Source organism: Oryzias latipes, chromosome 23, assembly GCF_002234675.1.
Source record: "Oryzias latipes chromosome 23, ASM223467v1".
Taxonomy (NCBI): domain Eukaryota; kingdom Metazoa; phylum Chordata; class Actinopteri; order Beloniformes; family Adrianichthyidae; genus Oryzias; species Oryzias latipes.
The window spans coordinates 3,922,054-3,938,521 of NC_019881.2; the positions used below are offsets into that span (position 1 = coordinate 3,922,054).

General features: G+C 44.3%; 1 protein-coding gene across 1 annotated transcript; it reads left to right on the forward strand.

The window, feature by feature from the left end:
- The first annotated feature begins 995 nt into the window (after nt 1-995).
- tm7sf3 (transmembrane 7 superfamily member 3) lies at nt 996-15,819 on the forward strand. The gene is made up of 11 exons (XM_004082878.4): nt 996-1,258; nt 3,282-3,436; nt 5,705-5,855; nt 6,190-6,310; nt 11,365-11,536; nt 12,592-12,769; nt 12,861-12,947; nt 13,050-13,130; nt 13,208-13,461; nt 15,001-15,163; nt 15,235-15,819. The coding sequence occupies exons 1-11, from the start codon at nt 1,177-1,179 to the stop codon at nt 15,486-15,488; spliced, it is 1,698 nt and encodes a 565-aa protein (XP_004082926.1). The 5' UTR covers nt 996-1,176; the 3' UTR covers nt 15,489-15,819.
- The last annotated feature ends 649 nt before the right edge of the window (nt 15,820-16,468 follow it).

Below are 16,468 nucleotides of genomic sequence, written 5' to 3' on the forward strand. Positions count from 1 at the left end.
CATTATGTTTTAATCTGTGCAACAGAAAACCCAAAAGATTATTATCAGGAACCTCACAGGAAAACAAGCTTTTTATGAAAACAAGATGAATCAAAAGACAAATGTTCTGTCAAGTTCTTACCGGCTTTGTAAGGAAAATCAGAACTTTAATTGAACTGTAATAGTTTGGTTTTTTTAAATAGTGTTTTAGTTTTTGAAATAAATATGTGGAATGTATTAGATAATCCTATGAGGGGACAATTTAATATCTCAGTTCAAGGAGATTTAAAGACAGTACTGAAAAATATAAAGCTTAGAATAAAAAAAGAACCAGAGATTCTATTTAACTTTTTAGCCTATTTGGGAAAATAATTGTAATTCTTTTATCATATAAAATACAGTGTGTTCCACTGGAAAGACCTGCATGGAATGGAATAATCCAAATTAGTAGAAAGAAAAGAGCAACTAGAACAGCTACAGTGAACAGAACGCATTTGCATAAGGTACACATCTATACTGCACTGATTTGATTTATTATTGTTATTAATAGACATTAAGCAGGGTTGGGTCATATTATTGCTTTTTTGGGTAACCAATTGGGACTATCGGGTGCTGTGAGATACCATAAATACTTTTCACTGGCTACCTGTCTGGGGTGTACTCCGCCTTTGCCCATCAATAGCTGGGATGGGCTCCAGCAACTCTGTGACACAAGGTGGGTGAGCAGGTTTTAGAAAATTAATGAACGCTTTAATGTGCATGTCCCAAGCCTGGCTAAAATCAAAAGGTTGAGTCAGGAAGACCAGGGTGATCTTCTGTGGTGACCACTGAAGGGAAGACCACATAAGGAAAAAGAATTATTAAAAAATAGGCAGAAATTCGTGTGGGAGATGGGTAAAAAAACGATTTAAACCTCTTCCTGCTTCTTTTCTTGTGTTTGTGTTTGTGAAATTTAAATGAGCGTGGTTGTATTGGGAATGGATTCGATCTAAATATCGCGAGATTGGGTGCGAGACCTTCATCGAGGGGCCGCAGCGGGAGAAGGAGGTCAGAAGGAGAGGAGCAGAGGAGCAGCGAGGCTAGACATGCCGCTCTCGCCTTTCCCGCACAAAGTCCTGCTATGCTGCGTTTTCTCCGATGATTTTAACGAAAGAAAGGTCAAATAGTTTTTCAGTCACATAAACGGAGCAGAAGGAGATGGTTTTGTGGGTCTGCTGCGCGCTGCTGCTGCTGCTGCTGCATGACCAGTTGGTGCCGGACGTTGGAGCTCAAGTGGAGAGTGAGTAGACACTAAAATGCTTCAATTTGCCACTTTTTTCTCTCTCTCTTATTACTTTTTATGCGGAAAACGTCAACATTTTGACGCAAAAAAAGGCGGTTCAGATTGAGCGCAGCTAGCTTAAAACCTAACAGGCTCGCGCGGCGAGGATTTCAGATTCAATCTGGTTAAAAGTTGACAGAAGAACCCAAACAAACTGTTTTCCGGTGACAGATTTACCAAATCAATAGTCTCCTGTGATCAGATCAGTCCGATCAGATGACTTGTTTTATGTCCTGATTGTGATCAGAATCCCCCTCCAGCTGTCAGGAGAACTTTATCCAAACACAACAGTGAGTCATTCATTTACAGCAGCAGCAGGTGAGCTGAACTCTGACCCCCTGGGTTCAAAAGTATCAAACCTGCTGAAAATGATTTTAAGTTGAGAGGGGGTGTAGGGGGGGGGGGGGATGAAGTCCTAGATGGGAAAAAAAGATTCCAGCACCTAGAAAGTTGTGTTATAACTTATGTTGGGATTGTTTCTTTGAGCTGGACCACAATCACCCATTTATTTATCAGCAAGGACAGTCCTGGTCACGGTGACACTTCAGGAGAAGCTGCAGACGTTATGCAACAGCTCACGATGGACCCTAAGAGGTTCTGTACTGTTGCTTTCTAGGGCTCTTGCAGAGGAAGGGTCGGTATGTCGTGTTGCACAAGTCTCAGTTGTTTTCTACACATTCCTCTTAAATAGGCCACAGCGATAGAGAGGGGAGAAAAACAGTTAATTCAGGAAATCATTTAAAAAAAGAAAGATGGAAGCATGTTTTTTTATTTCAATTGTGATTGTCATAAAACTATTTCGACTTGTTGCATCTTGAAATAGATTTTTGTGTCCGTCAGGATGAATTCAGGAGAGCATAAAGAAGGTGTGGTTTTATTTTTTTCAGCTGAAGGTCCAAGGTTAGAGCTGGTTAGGTTAGAATAGTTAGAAAAGTGTTTTTGACCATCCGAACCATTCAATGAGAACTGGACTGAGTGACCCCCACCCCCCTGGCGTTTTACCCAGGAAGCACCTGCTGGCTCCAATCCAAGAACACCCATTCTTGCTCTGATACCTTTTTTTTTTCTCTTAAGGACATGCCTGGTTGTTGACAGGGCTCCAACGTTCCAAACATTTGATTGACAGATTCTCTCAAGCGGTAGGGGCCTGGACTCCCAATAGCCCACTCCTGATTGGTGAGAGTGGTTGCCGTGGAAACACAGACTCAGATCAGCTTGGAAAAAAATCGCTGCTTACTGACGATTTCTGGTTCTCACTTGGTTCTCACGAAAAAAAGGGGGGGCGACTGAATGGACTTCATTTAGTGTATTTTTGGCGCTATAGGGCACACCGGATTCTAGGGAACACCATCAATCATATTAACTACGTTGATTATTTCTATGATGTATTGTGATTTTAATGCATTTTTCTGTTTTGTTGACATTTTCTGTTTTTTGAAGCACCTTGAATTACTTTGTGTACGAATTGTGATATACAAATAAACTTGCCGTGCCTAACTAGAACTTGTTCATAGCAGGCTATGCTTTAGCTACGTTAGCTTATTCACAGTATTTTGTTTGTAACGCATGAAAAAAACAGACTGATCCCATTGAAACTGGTGTTACTTTCACTACGCTACCTCTCAACCTTGTTAGTAACACATAAAAAACACGCTCCAACATCGCTACACGTTAGCTACCCTACCGTATTCACAACTAATGTTGAATGCAACAGAATTAATCCATGTGAGGCACTTTGGACTGTAAGCCAAACTGTGGTTTTTGTTTCAAATAATTAAGTAAATGTGCCTTACAGTGCCAAAAACCTGATAGTTGCAGCTGGAAGTAAGCCACTTTCTATGGGTGACATCACACTCACTACACAGCCAACCTGTCCTGAACTTTGAATTGTTTTTAGTGCACGTGTGTTTTTTTTTACGAGTGTCAGAGTCACCTGGCTTGTTGATCAAAACCACACGTGCGTACATGTACCCCCCCCCAGATCGGGTGACTTTCCTGCCGGGGACGTTCCAGAACGTGAGCATCCCGCAGAATGAGACGGTTCAGGCCGTGGTGTCCAGGATTCTCCCGGAGGTGGCCTTCATCACGCTGCAGTTCCACACGCAACGCCGCAACGCCACACTCTCCTACAGCAGGGTGAGGCGCCGCTCCTCCACGCGCTTTCATTTCTGCTCAACCCGTTCAGCACCGATGTTTACAGAAAACCCGCTGATCATAAAATCTTTTAAACCTCACTTTTTTGTTTTTACTCAGAGCTAAGGAAACGTGGACATGCTTTAAAAGGCTCGTATATATCAGGAGAGACCAATACATTTAGTCTAGCTATTATTGTTTTGCTGCACTTGAAAGAACTGTCTCCAGTGAATGGAAGAAACCTTTTACTGTAATTAAGTGCAAGCAAATGTAGGACATATTGCATTTGTTCAGTGTTTCTTCTGTCTGCAGCTGCAGGTTAATGTTTTTTGGGGTCAGAAAATGAAGCATCCCTGACAGAGATGAAAGCTTGAAGCTGAAGACACCAATTTTCATTTCAATGAGCAAAACAAATGCGTTTGCTCTGTTTATCCTCGGTGGAGTCATTCTGATGACTCGGTGACGCTGAACGCATGGAACCTCAGCTCTGCAGACATGTTTCTCAGCGTGTGCCCAGACGGTTAGTTCAGCCGCTGCGTGATGAATGGAGCTTTGTGCGCGAGGTCGCCTGACCCCCCCCCCCAGAGAAAGTGGCAGTCAGCTGATAAACGGCCCACGGGTCACGACATGCAGAGCAGGAGAAAATCACTTGGTGCTGGTCTCATGAGTCCCCAGAGAAAAACTCGCTCTCAGGTCGAACTTGTGGACGTATTAAGGTCAACTTTGTTGGTTTAGTCCTGATCACGGAAAAGAGAAAACAAAAATCTGGACGATAAGTGATTTCTCTCCTCTTTACAAACAGAATTTTGTTGATGTGAGTAATCGTCAGAGAAAGAGGAAGTGCAAATGAGAAACGATGAGCTTACTGTAGATTCAGTTTCCTCTGACAACTATCTGATCGCTTTCTCTGTTTTGACATTTTCAGCATCTGCCTGCAGTCTAGCAGTCTGCAGCACAGACTCTGATGAGCATCGTTTTAGGCAACTTTTCAATGAAGGTTTCAACAAATAAAAGCAAAAGATGTGATCCTGTCTGAAGGGTGCAGTTGTGTCTGGAAACTTATCATGTCTGAGAGATTCCAGTCATCCCTGAAAAGTGGGAAAAAAGCAATCATGTCTAAAAATCTGCAATTTTTTTTTTCCCCCTAAAAACTTGCAATCATGTTCAAAAACAACATTTGCGACCCTGTCAGCAAAGTTGCAATCAAGTCTAAAAAGTTGCAATAATGTCTGAAAAGTTGTGATCATGTCTAAGAAGTTGCAACCGTGTCAACAAAGTTGCAATAATGTCTAAAAAGTTGCAATAATGTCTAAGAAGTTGCAACCATGTCAACAAAATTGCAATAATGTCTAAAAAGTTGCAATAAAGTCTAAGAAATTGCAACCATGTCAACAAAGTTGCAATCACGTCTACAAAGTTGTTTTCATGTTAGAAAAGTTACAAATATGTCTGAAAAGATGGCGACAGGGCGGCTGTGGTGCAGTGCTAAGGGGGTCCACATCCAATCGTAAGGTTGTGGGTTCGATTCCCGCCTTGCCCGCCCATGTGTCAAGTGTCCTTGACACTGAACCCCACCTTGCCTCTGGTGGATGTCCAGTCCTGTCAGAAATGTTACAATGATTTCTTAAAAGCTGTGGACATGTTTTCAAACATTTTAGAAGAGTTGCAGTCGTGTATTAAAAGTGCCATCATGTCAAAAAAGTTGCGATCATTTCTTAAAATTTGCAAACAGACTAAGAGGTGTAAATACGTCTGAAGACTGTGATGATGTCTAACTCCGCGCACACATTGAGAAAGCGCTGCTTCCTGTTTTCTTTGGTAGTTACTTCAGCCGGAGCGTTCCCAACACTCGGCCGTTGCAGCAACGTCTTTGAGACAAAGCTGCAGTTTGACAACGCGGTTCTTATCACAGGCTGCACCTATGCTGGGGTGGTGCATGTGGTTGTTCAGCCGTGTCTCACTGCCCTTAGACGCCTTGGCTTTACTGTTGAGCTCTGAGACCCGTGAAGATCCAGGGTTGCTCCTCTGCTCTGCAGTGATGGGTAATCAACTCAACACCAGAGGAGACGTGGGTTGATCACACAGTTGCACAGATTCCAGTTTTCCATGTTTTTGCTGATGTTTGCATGGAAAGTTGTAGTGTCTCAGCATGTTGGCATACACAGTCCAGAACTGTTGTTTGCTTTTTCAAATGTTTACTGATGTTTTTATTCCCCAGTACAATGCAGGTCCCCACATGTACTGACAAACCCGTATGTGTGTTTATCTCAGGTGCCGGATCAGAGCAGCTCTCTGACTGGAGTGGACTCGGGGCTCCTGTCGGCTCTGGAGCCGAGCCAGACCACGCTGTCTTTGTTCCTATCGTCCCCTGACAGCGAGGCCGTGGCGGGCACCGGCGTCATCCTGCCCTACTCCGGCTCTGGTAACTGTCAGGAAGTCCTTGCAACACCCACCTGCATGCTGCCGCTCTGATTTGCTCGAGAAGCTGAAACGAGGAAGTTGGACCTTCTGAGTAATGAAAGCAGATTTCTGCTAAAACCAAACTGGCAAAAGTTTCGTAACAACTCAGTGGGTGATCTAGATACAGACTTGGAGCTGGTTCAGACCAACACTTGCACTGATTCTCCACCACAGCTCTCTGGTTTTATCATCCAAGTACCAAGAAGTCATACTAGAATGACAGGATGCTTCTAAAACCTGAAATACCCATTTACTTTGAGTTGACATCATAAAGCAGCAACGTGTACATGTTTCAGATCCAGTTCCTGGAGCCTGTAACTCCGAGTTCAGCTTGGAGGTGGACCCAAATGTCTACATACGCTACAACCTCTATGAGACCACAGTCCTCTTCGCATCGGCCAACTTAGGATACGAGAGGTAACTTCCTGTTTGGCTTGTTCTCCTGCGTGGTTTCTCGGAAAGCTGCTGTTCTTTGTTTTCTTGAGATTTATGAGATCCATTTTAATCACTACATACTACAAAACAGATGTTCCAGGACTATGTTTTAGTGTTTTGTTGATATTTATTCACAATTTTATTTATATGCAGATGACACGTCTTTTTATTTATTCTGATTCTGATCCAAAAATCACCTAATTTCTCATGTTCAATCTTAATTATCAACATTATCACAGATTCAGTGATGTCGTCGTCGTCGTAAAAGAACGTGACTATAAAAGAGAACTGGACTGAGTGAGTGTGATGTCACCCATAGAGAATGACTTACTTCTGGCTCCTACAAAATGAAGTCGATTTAGTTGCCATTTTTGCGATACCAATGTCGCCGTGTTGGAGCCAGACTACACCAGTAAGTTAGTGATTGGTCTGAGTCGGTCCTAGACATCGTATCTATGGAAACCATTCCCGCCAATCAGGAGTGAGCGTGTTGGTGGAAGACCACACCCCTACCACTGAAATCAGGCCAGAGAGAATCTGTCAATCAGACGTTTTAAGCGTTCAACTTACTTTTAGACATCTGATTGGTCGGTTTATAACTTGAACTACAGAAAAAATATCATAAAAAGAATCAGGATTATCAAGAAGATGTTAATAAAACTGTATCAGATCAAGAACGGTTAGTTTGACCAATAAAAGCTGTTTATTTCTCTATAGAAGTCTTTGGGATTTTGGCTTTTTTTGGAGCAAGTGGGCACTTCCTGTTTGGAACCCCAGGGGGGGGGAGTCGCTCAGTTCAGTTCTTATTTACAATCAATGGTTTAGCCACTAAAATCTTATATTTCTTTGGGTCACTTAAGTTGTTTTCGTGCTCATTTTTGTGGAGAAAAAGCAGGAACCTGCTGGAAATCCGATTAAAGGTCAGTCAAGGTCCATACATGTAACCATCATTCTTCGATTTCCCTGCAATCTAAATGAATTAAATTTTTCGTTTCAACACTATTCGCCCAAAACCAGACGTTTATCTCCACCAGCGTTCTCTGTGATGACTGGGTACGTCTGAGAGGTTCCTCTTTTATGTGGGCACTTGATTTTGGAAATCCCAGAGTCGGCATGTAATCGAGTTTGCAGCCCGTTAGGAACAGTGGTTTTTGGACGTCTGATGCCGATTGGTTCTTTTAAGCGTGTTTGTTCTGGAGGCTGATATGATCCGGCTGCCTCATGACCTCTCACAACTGCAGTGAGTGTGAGACCACAAAGGTGGTTTTCTGCATCCATCTGGACGGGTTCTTGGCCTTTCTGACAAAAGAAATCAGGATTTTCTTTGTTTTTGTTTTTTGCATCTTAAAAGTCTCAGCATTTGTTGACAGAAACATCTAATCAGAAACTCGGTGCTTTCAGGCGAGCATGTCGCTGAGACATGGGACGCTCTTCGTGACTTATCAATGCTGGACTCTCAGTGAATGTTTTGACTGAACATAGAAGTGGGGAAGGTCTTTCTGTTTGTTTTAAGCTTGTAGGAGCTTCTTTACAAACGCGTGTGGTTGTGGAGGAAATGAACATCCGGGTGGCACAGATGAAAGAACCGTGCCGCTCTTTGCTGTTTGTTTCCATCCTTGTGTGGTTAAAGTTAAGAGTACCCGGTAAATATGTGGGTTGTTTTTCAAGAAAAAATAGATGCATTTCTGTTTAAGGTTTTCTTTTCTGAAGTTGCATTTTCTGTGTGGATCTGCAGACGTTTGTCTGCAGGTTTGTGCAGCAGATTGTTGGACCTTCTTAATCCTCGGTGGCATTGATTCAACAAAGCTCTGGAAACATTCCTCACAGAGTTTGGTCCACGTTGACATGATGGCATCACAGTGGCTGCAGATTTGTCGGCTGCACATCCATGATGCCGATCTTCTGTTCCACCACATCCCAAAGGTTCTCTATTGGATTGAGATCTGGTGACTGTAGAGGCCGTTTGAGTCCAGAGAACTTATTGTCCTGTTGAAGAAACCAGTCTGAGATGATTCCAGCTTAATGACATGGTGCTTTATCCTGCTGGAAGCAGCCATCAGAAGATGGTTCACTACACAGAGAGATGGACACGGTCAGCAACAATTCTCAGCAAGGCTGTGGTGTTGGAACCATGTTTAACTGGTACCAAGAGGCCCAAAGTGCGCCAAGCAAATATCAGACTGTACAAACTTTATAGTAATTTTCTACTGGATCCTAAACTACTGAAGTCCAGTTTGTTAACAGAAGCGGTAAGCAGAGAAAATGAGGATGGCTTATTACAGCCATGACAAAAGACATTCTTGACATTTTCTCATTAACCTTGGAGTAACTTTCCTTCAACAGGGTGTCTTATTTTTGTTTTTACTGAAAACGTGAAAACGCAAAGAAAATTGTTTCATATATGAGATAAAAAGAAATGAAGAAATACAACTTAGTTAGTATTTTCTTTTTCTTTTTTAAACATCGCCCCCCCCCCCCCCCCAGCAAGTAAGACCTTTGTTAATCCCTCTCTCCATAATTTGAAAAGTAGGAGGAAGGAGAAGGAAACAATAGAAGACAAAGCTGTGATAAATAGGCAAATGTAGCAAAGACATGCCTCTGTATGACTAAATCAATGGGCGAATCAGACAAACCAAAGGACAACGTATAACAGAAAAATACAGGGACAATTATTGCTCAACCTTAACAAATAATTAAGAAGAGGCGGATTATAAACTATAAACTGAGGGGATGTGATGGTAGAATGTGAGGACCCCCGACTGAGAAAATGTGTCCCTCGGCCCGCTAGCTGAATATTTTAGGTTCTGGAGTTGTAATAGTTGCATAGGATCAGTCGGCCACAGGGACACCGTGGATGAGTCTTTAGATTCCAGTGCAGTAATATTCTGGCTATTAGAGTAGCAAAAACAAGTATATCTTTGTGACTATTTCTTAGTGGATGTGGGTTTTGGCGTTAAACACCACCTATGGCTGCTTCTGCACTAGGCTGGGAAGTGACATGGAGTACATCTGATAAGATTTTGAAAATTGTTGACCAATAGTTTACCAAAGCAGAGCATGACCAGAACATGGGGGTTAGATTGGCTGGACTATTTTGACATTTGTCCCAATTTGCACCCAGAGGAGGACAGGAGCACATATAGAAAAGACTTTACTGCGTTTCTGAGTATGTCTTTATTCAAATCGTTATGAATCAGGAGCCAATGAAAACACACTATTTAAAAAAAGCTCACGTTTGGGACGCAGCAACCGCCATGGGATGGGCCAAAGACTCCCTGCTCTGCTCCAATTCCAAGTCCTCCACTTGGAAACAAATAGAGACATTAACGTTCTTCTCGTCTGAACTGGTTGCTACTCTGTTAGCTTGTGGTTGTGAGGGTCTGTAAGCTAGTGGGAGAGAGTGTAAACAAAGAAATGCTGGGATTTCAAAGTAGTGCTACTTCTGCTCCTACAATCAACCACAACTCTGAGGTGGATTTCTAATGAGCTCCTACTGAGCTGCAGAAAATATGACTTAAAAAAAAACATAACTGCATAATCATAATTACCACACCACTAGGAACAATTTTACAATAGATAAAAATATAGTTGGAGTGGGACTTAGGGAGCCCTATCCTGAACTGTGGGCTTATTGCAAAAAAACAGAAAAACTGCTGATCTCTGCCACAGCTAAGCGACATTGGAGAGAGGATTCTCTATTAACAAAGAGGAGGAGTTTAACAGTATGCATGGGGACATTACATCATACAACGTGGAGGTGTTACTTACACCTCTGGCTGGACTACAAACAAACTTGTGACCAACTACGTGGATTTTCTTACTGGTTCTGATTCTCTTTTTCCAACCCAATGCCAAGGCGCTAGAACAGCTATTGGTTAGCGTAGCAGCAGCAGCCAGGGCCAGATATCACGTCCATTTGGACTTGGACTCATCTGCTGGACTATTCAATCATGTAGTTGTAGAGTTATATAAGCTAATTCTCTGTAAGAGTTCTGGTACATCGCCTGTCTGTCCTGGGGGAGGACCCCTCCTTCATGTGGACACTCCTGAGATTTTTCTCTTTTTACGGAATCCATTTTCTTTTAGGAGTTTTTCCTTACCCAGAAGGAGGGTCAAAGGGCAGGGATGCCCAGTTTAGTTTGGTTTAGCCGATACCTTTTGAATTCTATGACTTTATGCTCTTTGAGATTCATATTTTGGACACAATCACGGGGATGAAAGCCCATTGAGATGACTTTTGTTGTAAATATTGGCCTATATAAATAAAAGTGAATTGAATTGAAATAGAAAGGTAAAAGATGGGGGCAGAAGCCGAGGCTCTTTAGAAGGAAGAGAATGGAGGACTAGCTTAACCCTTGTGCTATCTTGAGGGGTCCAGATGACCCCACTCTTCCATTGACGTGTTCTCCCTACCATGACAAAGGTGGATAAAGGTGGAAAGATTTCATGTAATCCATGGACACCAGTGAAGATCACAAATCATTGAAGAAAAAAGGTTCAGAGCACTGTCTAGTGGGTCTAGATGACCCAATTCCCAACGTTAAAGTTCCTCGGATAGCACAAGGGTTAAGAGCCAAGACTGAAAAGAAGTTGCTTCCAAAAGGGTTGTGAGGGTCTGGTCATGGATGCAGACATATTCAGATGTTCTGTTCTTTTGATAACAATTGTTCCAAACTACAAGGATTTGGGTTTTTTCTCGTTAGGGCTGGGAAATGGGCAGAGAAATTGGTCTTAATTTTTGATATGCGTGGTCTTCAAAAGTCTGACATTTAACTTGAATGAAGTCGTAGGAACGCTGACTAACGTGGCCGGCTAGTGGGCGTGTTCTGGGCAGTATTTATGCCTGCAAATGTGCGGTTGTTCATAAAAAATGCCGTCCTGTCAACAACTTTGAGGCTCCTGGAGTATAAAACAGAAATAAAATCTGTCCAATCCGAGATTCGGTTCACTCAGCTGCTGGACTGGACAAATAAGGGAGAAAAGTCCGAAATCTGTGAAAGATTTTGGGCTGACGGCCGTTGTTTTCCTCCCGTCAGAGGCCAGACTCCTCCAGCCTGCGATGAATCCACGGACACCAACACCCGCTGGCGGCTGCAGTACGACGTCTACCAGTACTTCCTACCAGAGAACGACCTGTCGGAGAGCAGCCTGTTTTCCGGGCATCAGGCTGTGGCGGGCGTCCAACAGATGACGGCAGTCGGCAAACGGGTAATTTTTAGTTTGACCCAGAACTTTAGCTCTGGTGTTGAAGTTCTTTAGACTGCGGTAGCTCTTCAACCAGAAGAATCTGCTGGAATTAGGTTGAATACGGAAACGTTAGAAGAGTTACGGTGATCCAAAGACCGTCGCCACTGGAGATAAAGCTTCGCTTTTGACGGTTTAGCAATCGGATGATGGCCGTTTATGCAATAGTCTCTTGTCTTCCCCGTCACCTCTACAAAAAGAAAAATCCCGATTGACTGATCACATCGTCACGACTACAAGGGCTTTCTGAACATTATTGATCAGTATTAACCAGTGGGACAGATAGGGAAACTAATTTTTCTTTCTCTTAAATATAACCGCAACGCAGAACAAATATGTCTTTTATGCTCAAATCAACACTGGGTTTGTGAGAAAAATCCATTTGTAAGATGTGAAGACGAGAACTGTGAACCCTTCAACTCGGGACTGTTAGCTTGAGCGTAACCTTAACTCTCCAACCGTTTCGGAAATTAACGTGTTTAAATGTTGCATTTCAGCAAAAAGCTGTTGTTTTTTTTATCCACTTCAGAATCCGCTGGAATGACGATAATTGCTTAAAAGGCGTGTTATTTTGTGTCGCTGGTGTTATAGGGTTAGATGCTTTGACACAAAACGAAGCAGTTTTTTATTTTGGGATGCGACTTTGGGGAGAGTCCAGGCTTACAAAGTGATTGGTTAACAGTTTTTCCATAAAGTAGCACAAACGTACTGGGAAAACAACTGCATCCACTGCTGAATGAAAATAAGGTACAAAAAGAAGAAAATAAAAACTTCCAAAGCATTTGAATCCCATCCACTTTGATAGCACTCCTAAGCAGCACAGCAAACAATCTTATGAATTTCACCGGGTGAATGCTGAGACAACCAAAGCGGCTGCTGCGTCCTGATTGGTCCGTGGCTCTCTAATGAAGTTCCAACCAAGTCCCACAGCTCTTGAGGATTTTGACCTTGTAAACGTCTAGTGTCGATGTTCTCGGCGGTCTCCTCTGAAGGTCTGACATCTCCCGTGTTCTGTGAAGGTCATGACCCTGCTGTCCACAGACAAGACCAGCGCCGTCTTCAACTCCATCCCCGGTCAGGGGGTCATCTACTCGGTGATCGTCAGGGACCCGCTGCTGAACACCTCTGCCTCCTACGTTCCCGCCCACACCTACGCCTGCAGCTTCACCTCCGCCCTGGACGGCTGTCAGACGCTCGGTCAGCTCCTCAGGAATCCGTCAGAAGGAAACGTCAAGCTGCAAATGTGCCTCTTTTCCTGTGCTGGAATAAAGTGTCGGGTCTGTTCCAGGAAAGGTCTCCACAAAGGTCTTCTTCACCATCACCGGCCTGGCCGGCCTGTTTGTCTGCTTCTTTGGACATCGCTTCTTCAAATGTGGTGAGTGGTTCCTGTCCGCTTCCTCATTCAGCCACGGCGGAGCCAGGAAGTGGTTCTAATAATCCTCCAGAAGATGAACAGACCTTTTCCCTCCACGGTCAGAGCTCTTCTGCATGGGCTTCAGCTTCTCGGCGTTCTTCGTCTTCGTCCTCGTCACCAGAACCACCGACCTCCACTATGACGGTCCGTTCATTCTCCGCCACGAGCTGCGGCTCAGAAACCCTCCCAGACCTTCACCGCTTGCGTCCGCCTCTCCGCAGAGCGCCTGGCGGTGTCGGCCGTGGTGGGCGTGGTGGGCGGAGTCCTCCTGATGATGAGCTGGTGGCGTTTCGGCTCGGTCTTGGCCTGCGTCGCCGTGGTGGGCCTCATGCTGGGCTTCCTGGTGGCCTCCGTGGTGCTCTTCACGCCGCTGGGTGACCTGGATGCCTTCAGGAACTCTGACGCCGTTTTCTGGACGACCTTCTCCTGCATCGTCCTGGTGGTTCCTCTCTTCTTCCTGCGCTGGCCCAGAGAGGTAACACGCTTTACTGTGGCGCCATCAGGTGGCGAATAGATGAAATCCTTGGTTTCTATGACAGAAAATCTATATAAATGTTGAAATAATTTCATGTAAACGCTGAAGTCTTGACTAGAAAGGAGAGGTTTTCACAAAAACTTTGTTTTATTGAGTAAAATTTAAAAAATCTAGAAAAAGTCAAATTGATGTGAAACAAAAGAGCAGAAATAATAATTAAAACACTTAAAGCTACTGGACAAATGAGGCCAAGTAAGAATAAATCAGTTACTGAATATGCTGCTGATTCCACTGAAACATTTCTTCATGAAACACCTCAACTGTGAGAGAATCCAGGAAGTCAGGTTGTTATTTAACATCAAACTGAACTCTTAAGCTGGTTTAGCAACATGTGGTGCTTACATGCAAGTTTCTTTGAGAGCTGGGATCAAAAAAATGGATTTTCAATGACAAACAACCTCTGTCCTTTTCTGGGACATAGTCGGCGCAGAGTGCCCCCGCCCCCTGTTCCCCTCCCCAGAGCAGGAAGCCTGTGGCCCGCCCAGCGTGTGTTCTACGTCACGAGTCCGATCTATTTGAAAAGGAAGTGTTTCTGTCTGATTCACAGCGATTTGAGTGAATAAAAACTGCAGTTTAATCAGAATTCTCTCTACGTTTACAGAAGAGAATGTCAATAAGTCAATAAGTCATCAGCAATTCAAGTTGCACGTCCCCCCCTTCCCCCACTACACCTGCTTGATGGGAACTAGGAAGTCAAACTTATAACTGCTGGCAAACTGGCGTGAAAAAGGTTTTGAGGAAGTTCACTTAGATGCATTTGTACTGCTGTCTGAATCTACAATTCCAAAATCGAGTCTCTGCGAAACGCCAGCGTTCATCGATGCTCACTAGATGGGCGAATATAGACCACAATGCAATGCTTCGGCGTTTAAATGTAACCATCATCGTTTTTATCTTCAGAACTTAGTGGACTCATAAATACTCGTGGCAAAACGCTCATATTGATTAGATTTTAACTTTGTGAATCGATGGCATCGTAAACGCCGTTTAAAAAAAAAAAAAGTTGGGCCTCGATTCCAAAAGGGGTTTATTCAGACATACCTCTGGTTTGTCAGAAAATTACTAACCCCTGTTGTTAAAGTAAAATATGTCCAACAATAGAGGCCTTCAGCTCTCATCTGTCTGCCCAGCTGTTGGACAGGACAAGTTAAAAAATATATAAATAAAAAAGTAGGCATGGTGTCCAAATGGCTTTTAAAATTCAGGGCACTACATAGTGCTGCACTATAAGGTTGTTTAGTAGTTAGTTAGGGGTTAGGACAGGAATTCTGACAGAGCTTTTAACTCTTTTTATTTTTGCAGCTTCGATGGTTAAAACCGGCTTTTCTAAAGGCGTGCGTCCCTCTGATGAGTCTTCCCTCCTTGCCTTTGATCCTTGCTCTCTAGCCCCTCCCCTTTGCCCAAAAACGGTCATTTTGTCTGTTGAAACAGCCGTTCAGAGCTGAGGTGGATGTGTGCGCTGGCTTCTTTGTGCCTCAGGGGAACATCTGCACGTGCGGCGTGGTGGGCGGGTACGCGGCGGTTCTGGCCGTCAACGCCTACGTCTACACCAGCCTGTCCTTCATCACGCTGAACATCCTCAAGCGGCTGCTCAACAGCCGCTTCAGCGCCGCCTTCACCGACGTGCCCTTCCAAACCATCGGTGAGTCTTTGCTCCGCCTGCTGTCGCCGAGGCGACGGCCTCTCTCACGCCGCCCGCCCTGTCCCTTCCAGACTACGCCATGATCACGGTGTGGGTGGTGCTCGGCGTGTGCGGCGTGGTGCTGCAGCTCTACCGCGAGCGCGCCCGCCCCTTCTTCCCCCCCAGCCCGTACCTGATGTGGCAGCAGGAGCGCGAGCGCCGCAAGACCAACGTCCTGGACCCCAGCCACCACTTCCCGCCGCTGCCCAGCCGCCTGCTGGAGCGAGCGCGGCAGCTCACCAGACGGAGGGAGCCGGCGGGGGAGCACACACCTCTGCTGCTTTAACCCCTCCCTCAGTCTGGAGGGTAGGACCCTGAAAGGGGAGGGGCCTGGATCCTGCCGGGTCAGCCAACGGAGGATCTGGAGGACTGAGGCGGGCTGAAGACTAATCAGTGATGACCCTGAACAGGACGGCCCGTCACAGGCTCCGCCTCCACAGGCGTTTGCACTGAAACCACTACGTCTACAGGGCAGCGGCCCGAATTTTAGCCTGAAGTCGAAGCGATCAGTTTTAGGACTCTGCAGGCCTCATGTTGGTGCAGATGAAGCCTCTTAAAATGAAAATCTGTGGTTTTAATTTAATGTTTTGATATTTAATAAACTGCCTCAAGGATCACGCCGCTCCTTCCTGCAGGTCAGACCGCTAGGTCACACGTTCGGGTTGAACCTTCTGAAAAACAACACAAAAACTTCATGTCACCATTATGAGTTTAGTCAAGACGTCATGAGATTTCTTGACTGAAACGCATTAAAATACTAGAAGAGAAACGGGAAATGCTGCTGGAAATGAAGCAGATGAAAACGCAGAGCTCCGGTCTGAATCCAGTTTTTAGGAGGAACACAAGCTGAAGTGAATTTTCAAAAAAGGGAAGCAACAAATCAGGACTTTAAAGGGCCTACAGCATGCAATGTCAAATTTCTTTAGCTTTTAAGTGTTATGTTAATTCCTACTACGGTTGCACGATATGAGGAAAACAGGCAATATTAGTGATCAATATTGTGATGACTGTATAACTTGCGATAAATGAATAAATAGCAAAAAAAAAAGTTTACATTTCACTGCAACAGTTTAATTTAAATAGGAGTCACACTACCTTAAATTATTCTCCAAATGACCCTCGTCTAATCAGGAGGTCAACATCTAACAAAAGCTCCATCCGATTGGTCGAATGCATAAAGCGACTTACGCGATGCGTTAAATAGTTCAAGCTGCCATAAGATCGTCTTAGCACATGTAACCCTTGTGCTGTCTTAGATGACCCCAC

Bases quoted from the DNA above. Each gene is read 5' to 3' on its own strand.
- tm7sf3 (XM_004082878.4), top strand. From the start codon at position 1,177: ATGGTTTTGTGGGTCTGCTGCGCGCTGCTGCTGCTGCTGCTGCATGAC. The intron at 13,131-13,207 runs GTCCGTTCATTC...GCCTCTCCGCAG, and splicing joins CACCGACCTCCACTATGACG to AGCGCCTGGCGGTGTCGGCC. The intron at 15,164-15,234 runs GTGAGTCTTTGC...TGTCCCTTCCAG, and splicing joins CGTGCCCTTCCAAACCATCG to ACTACGCCATGATCACGGTG.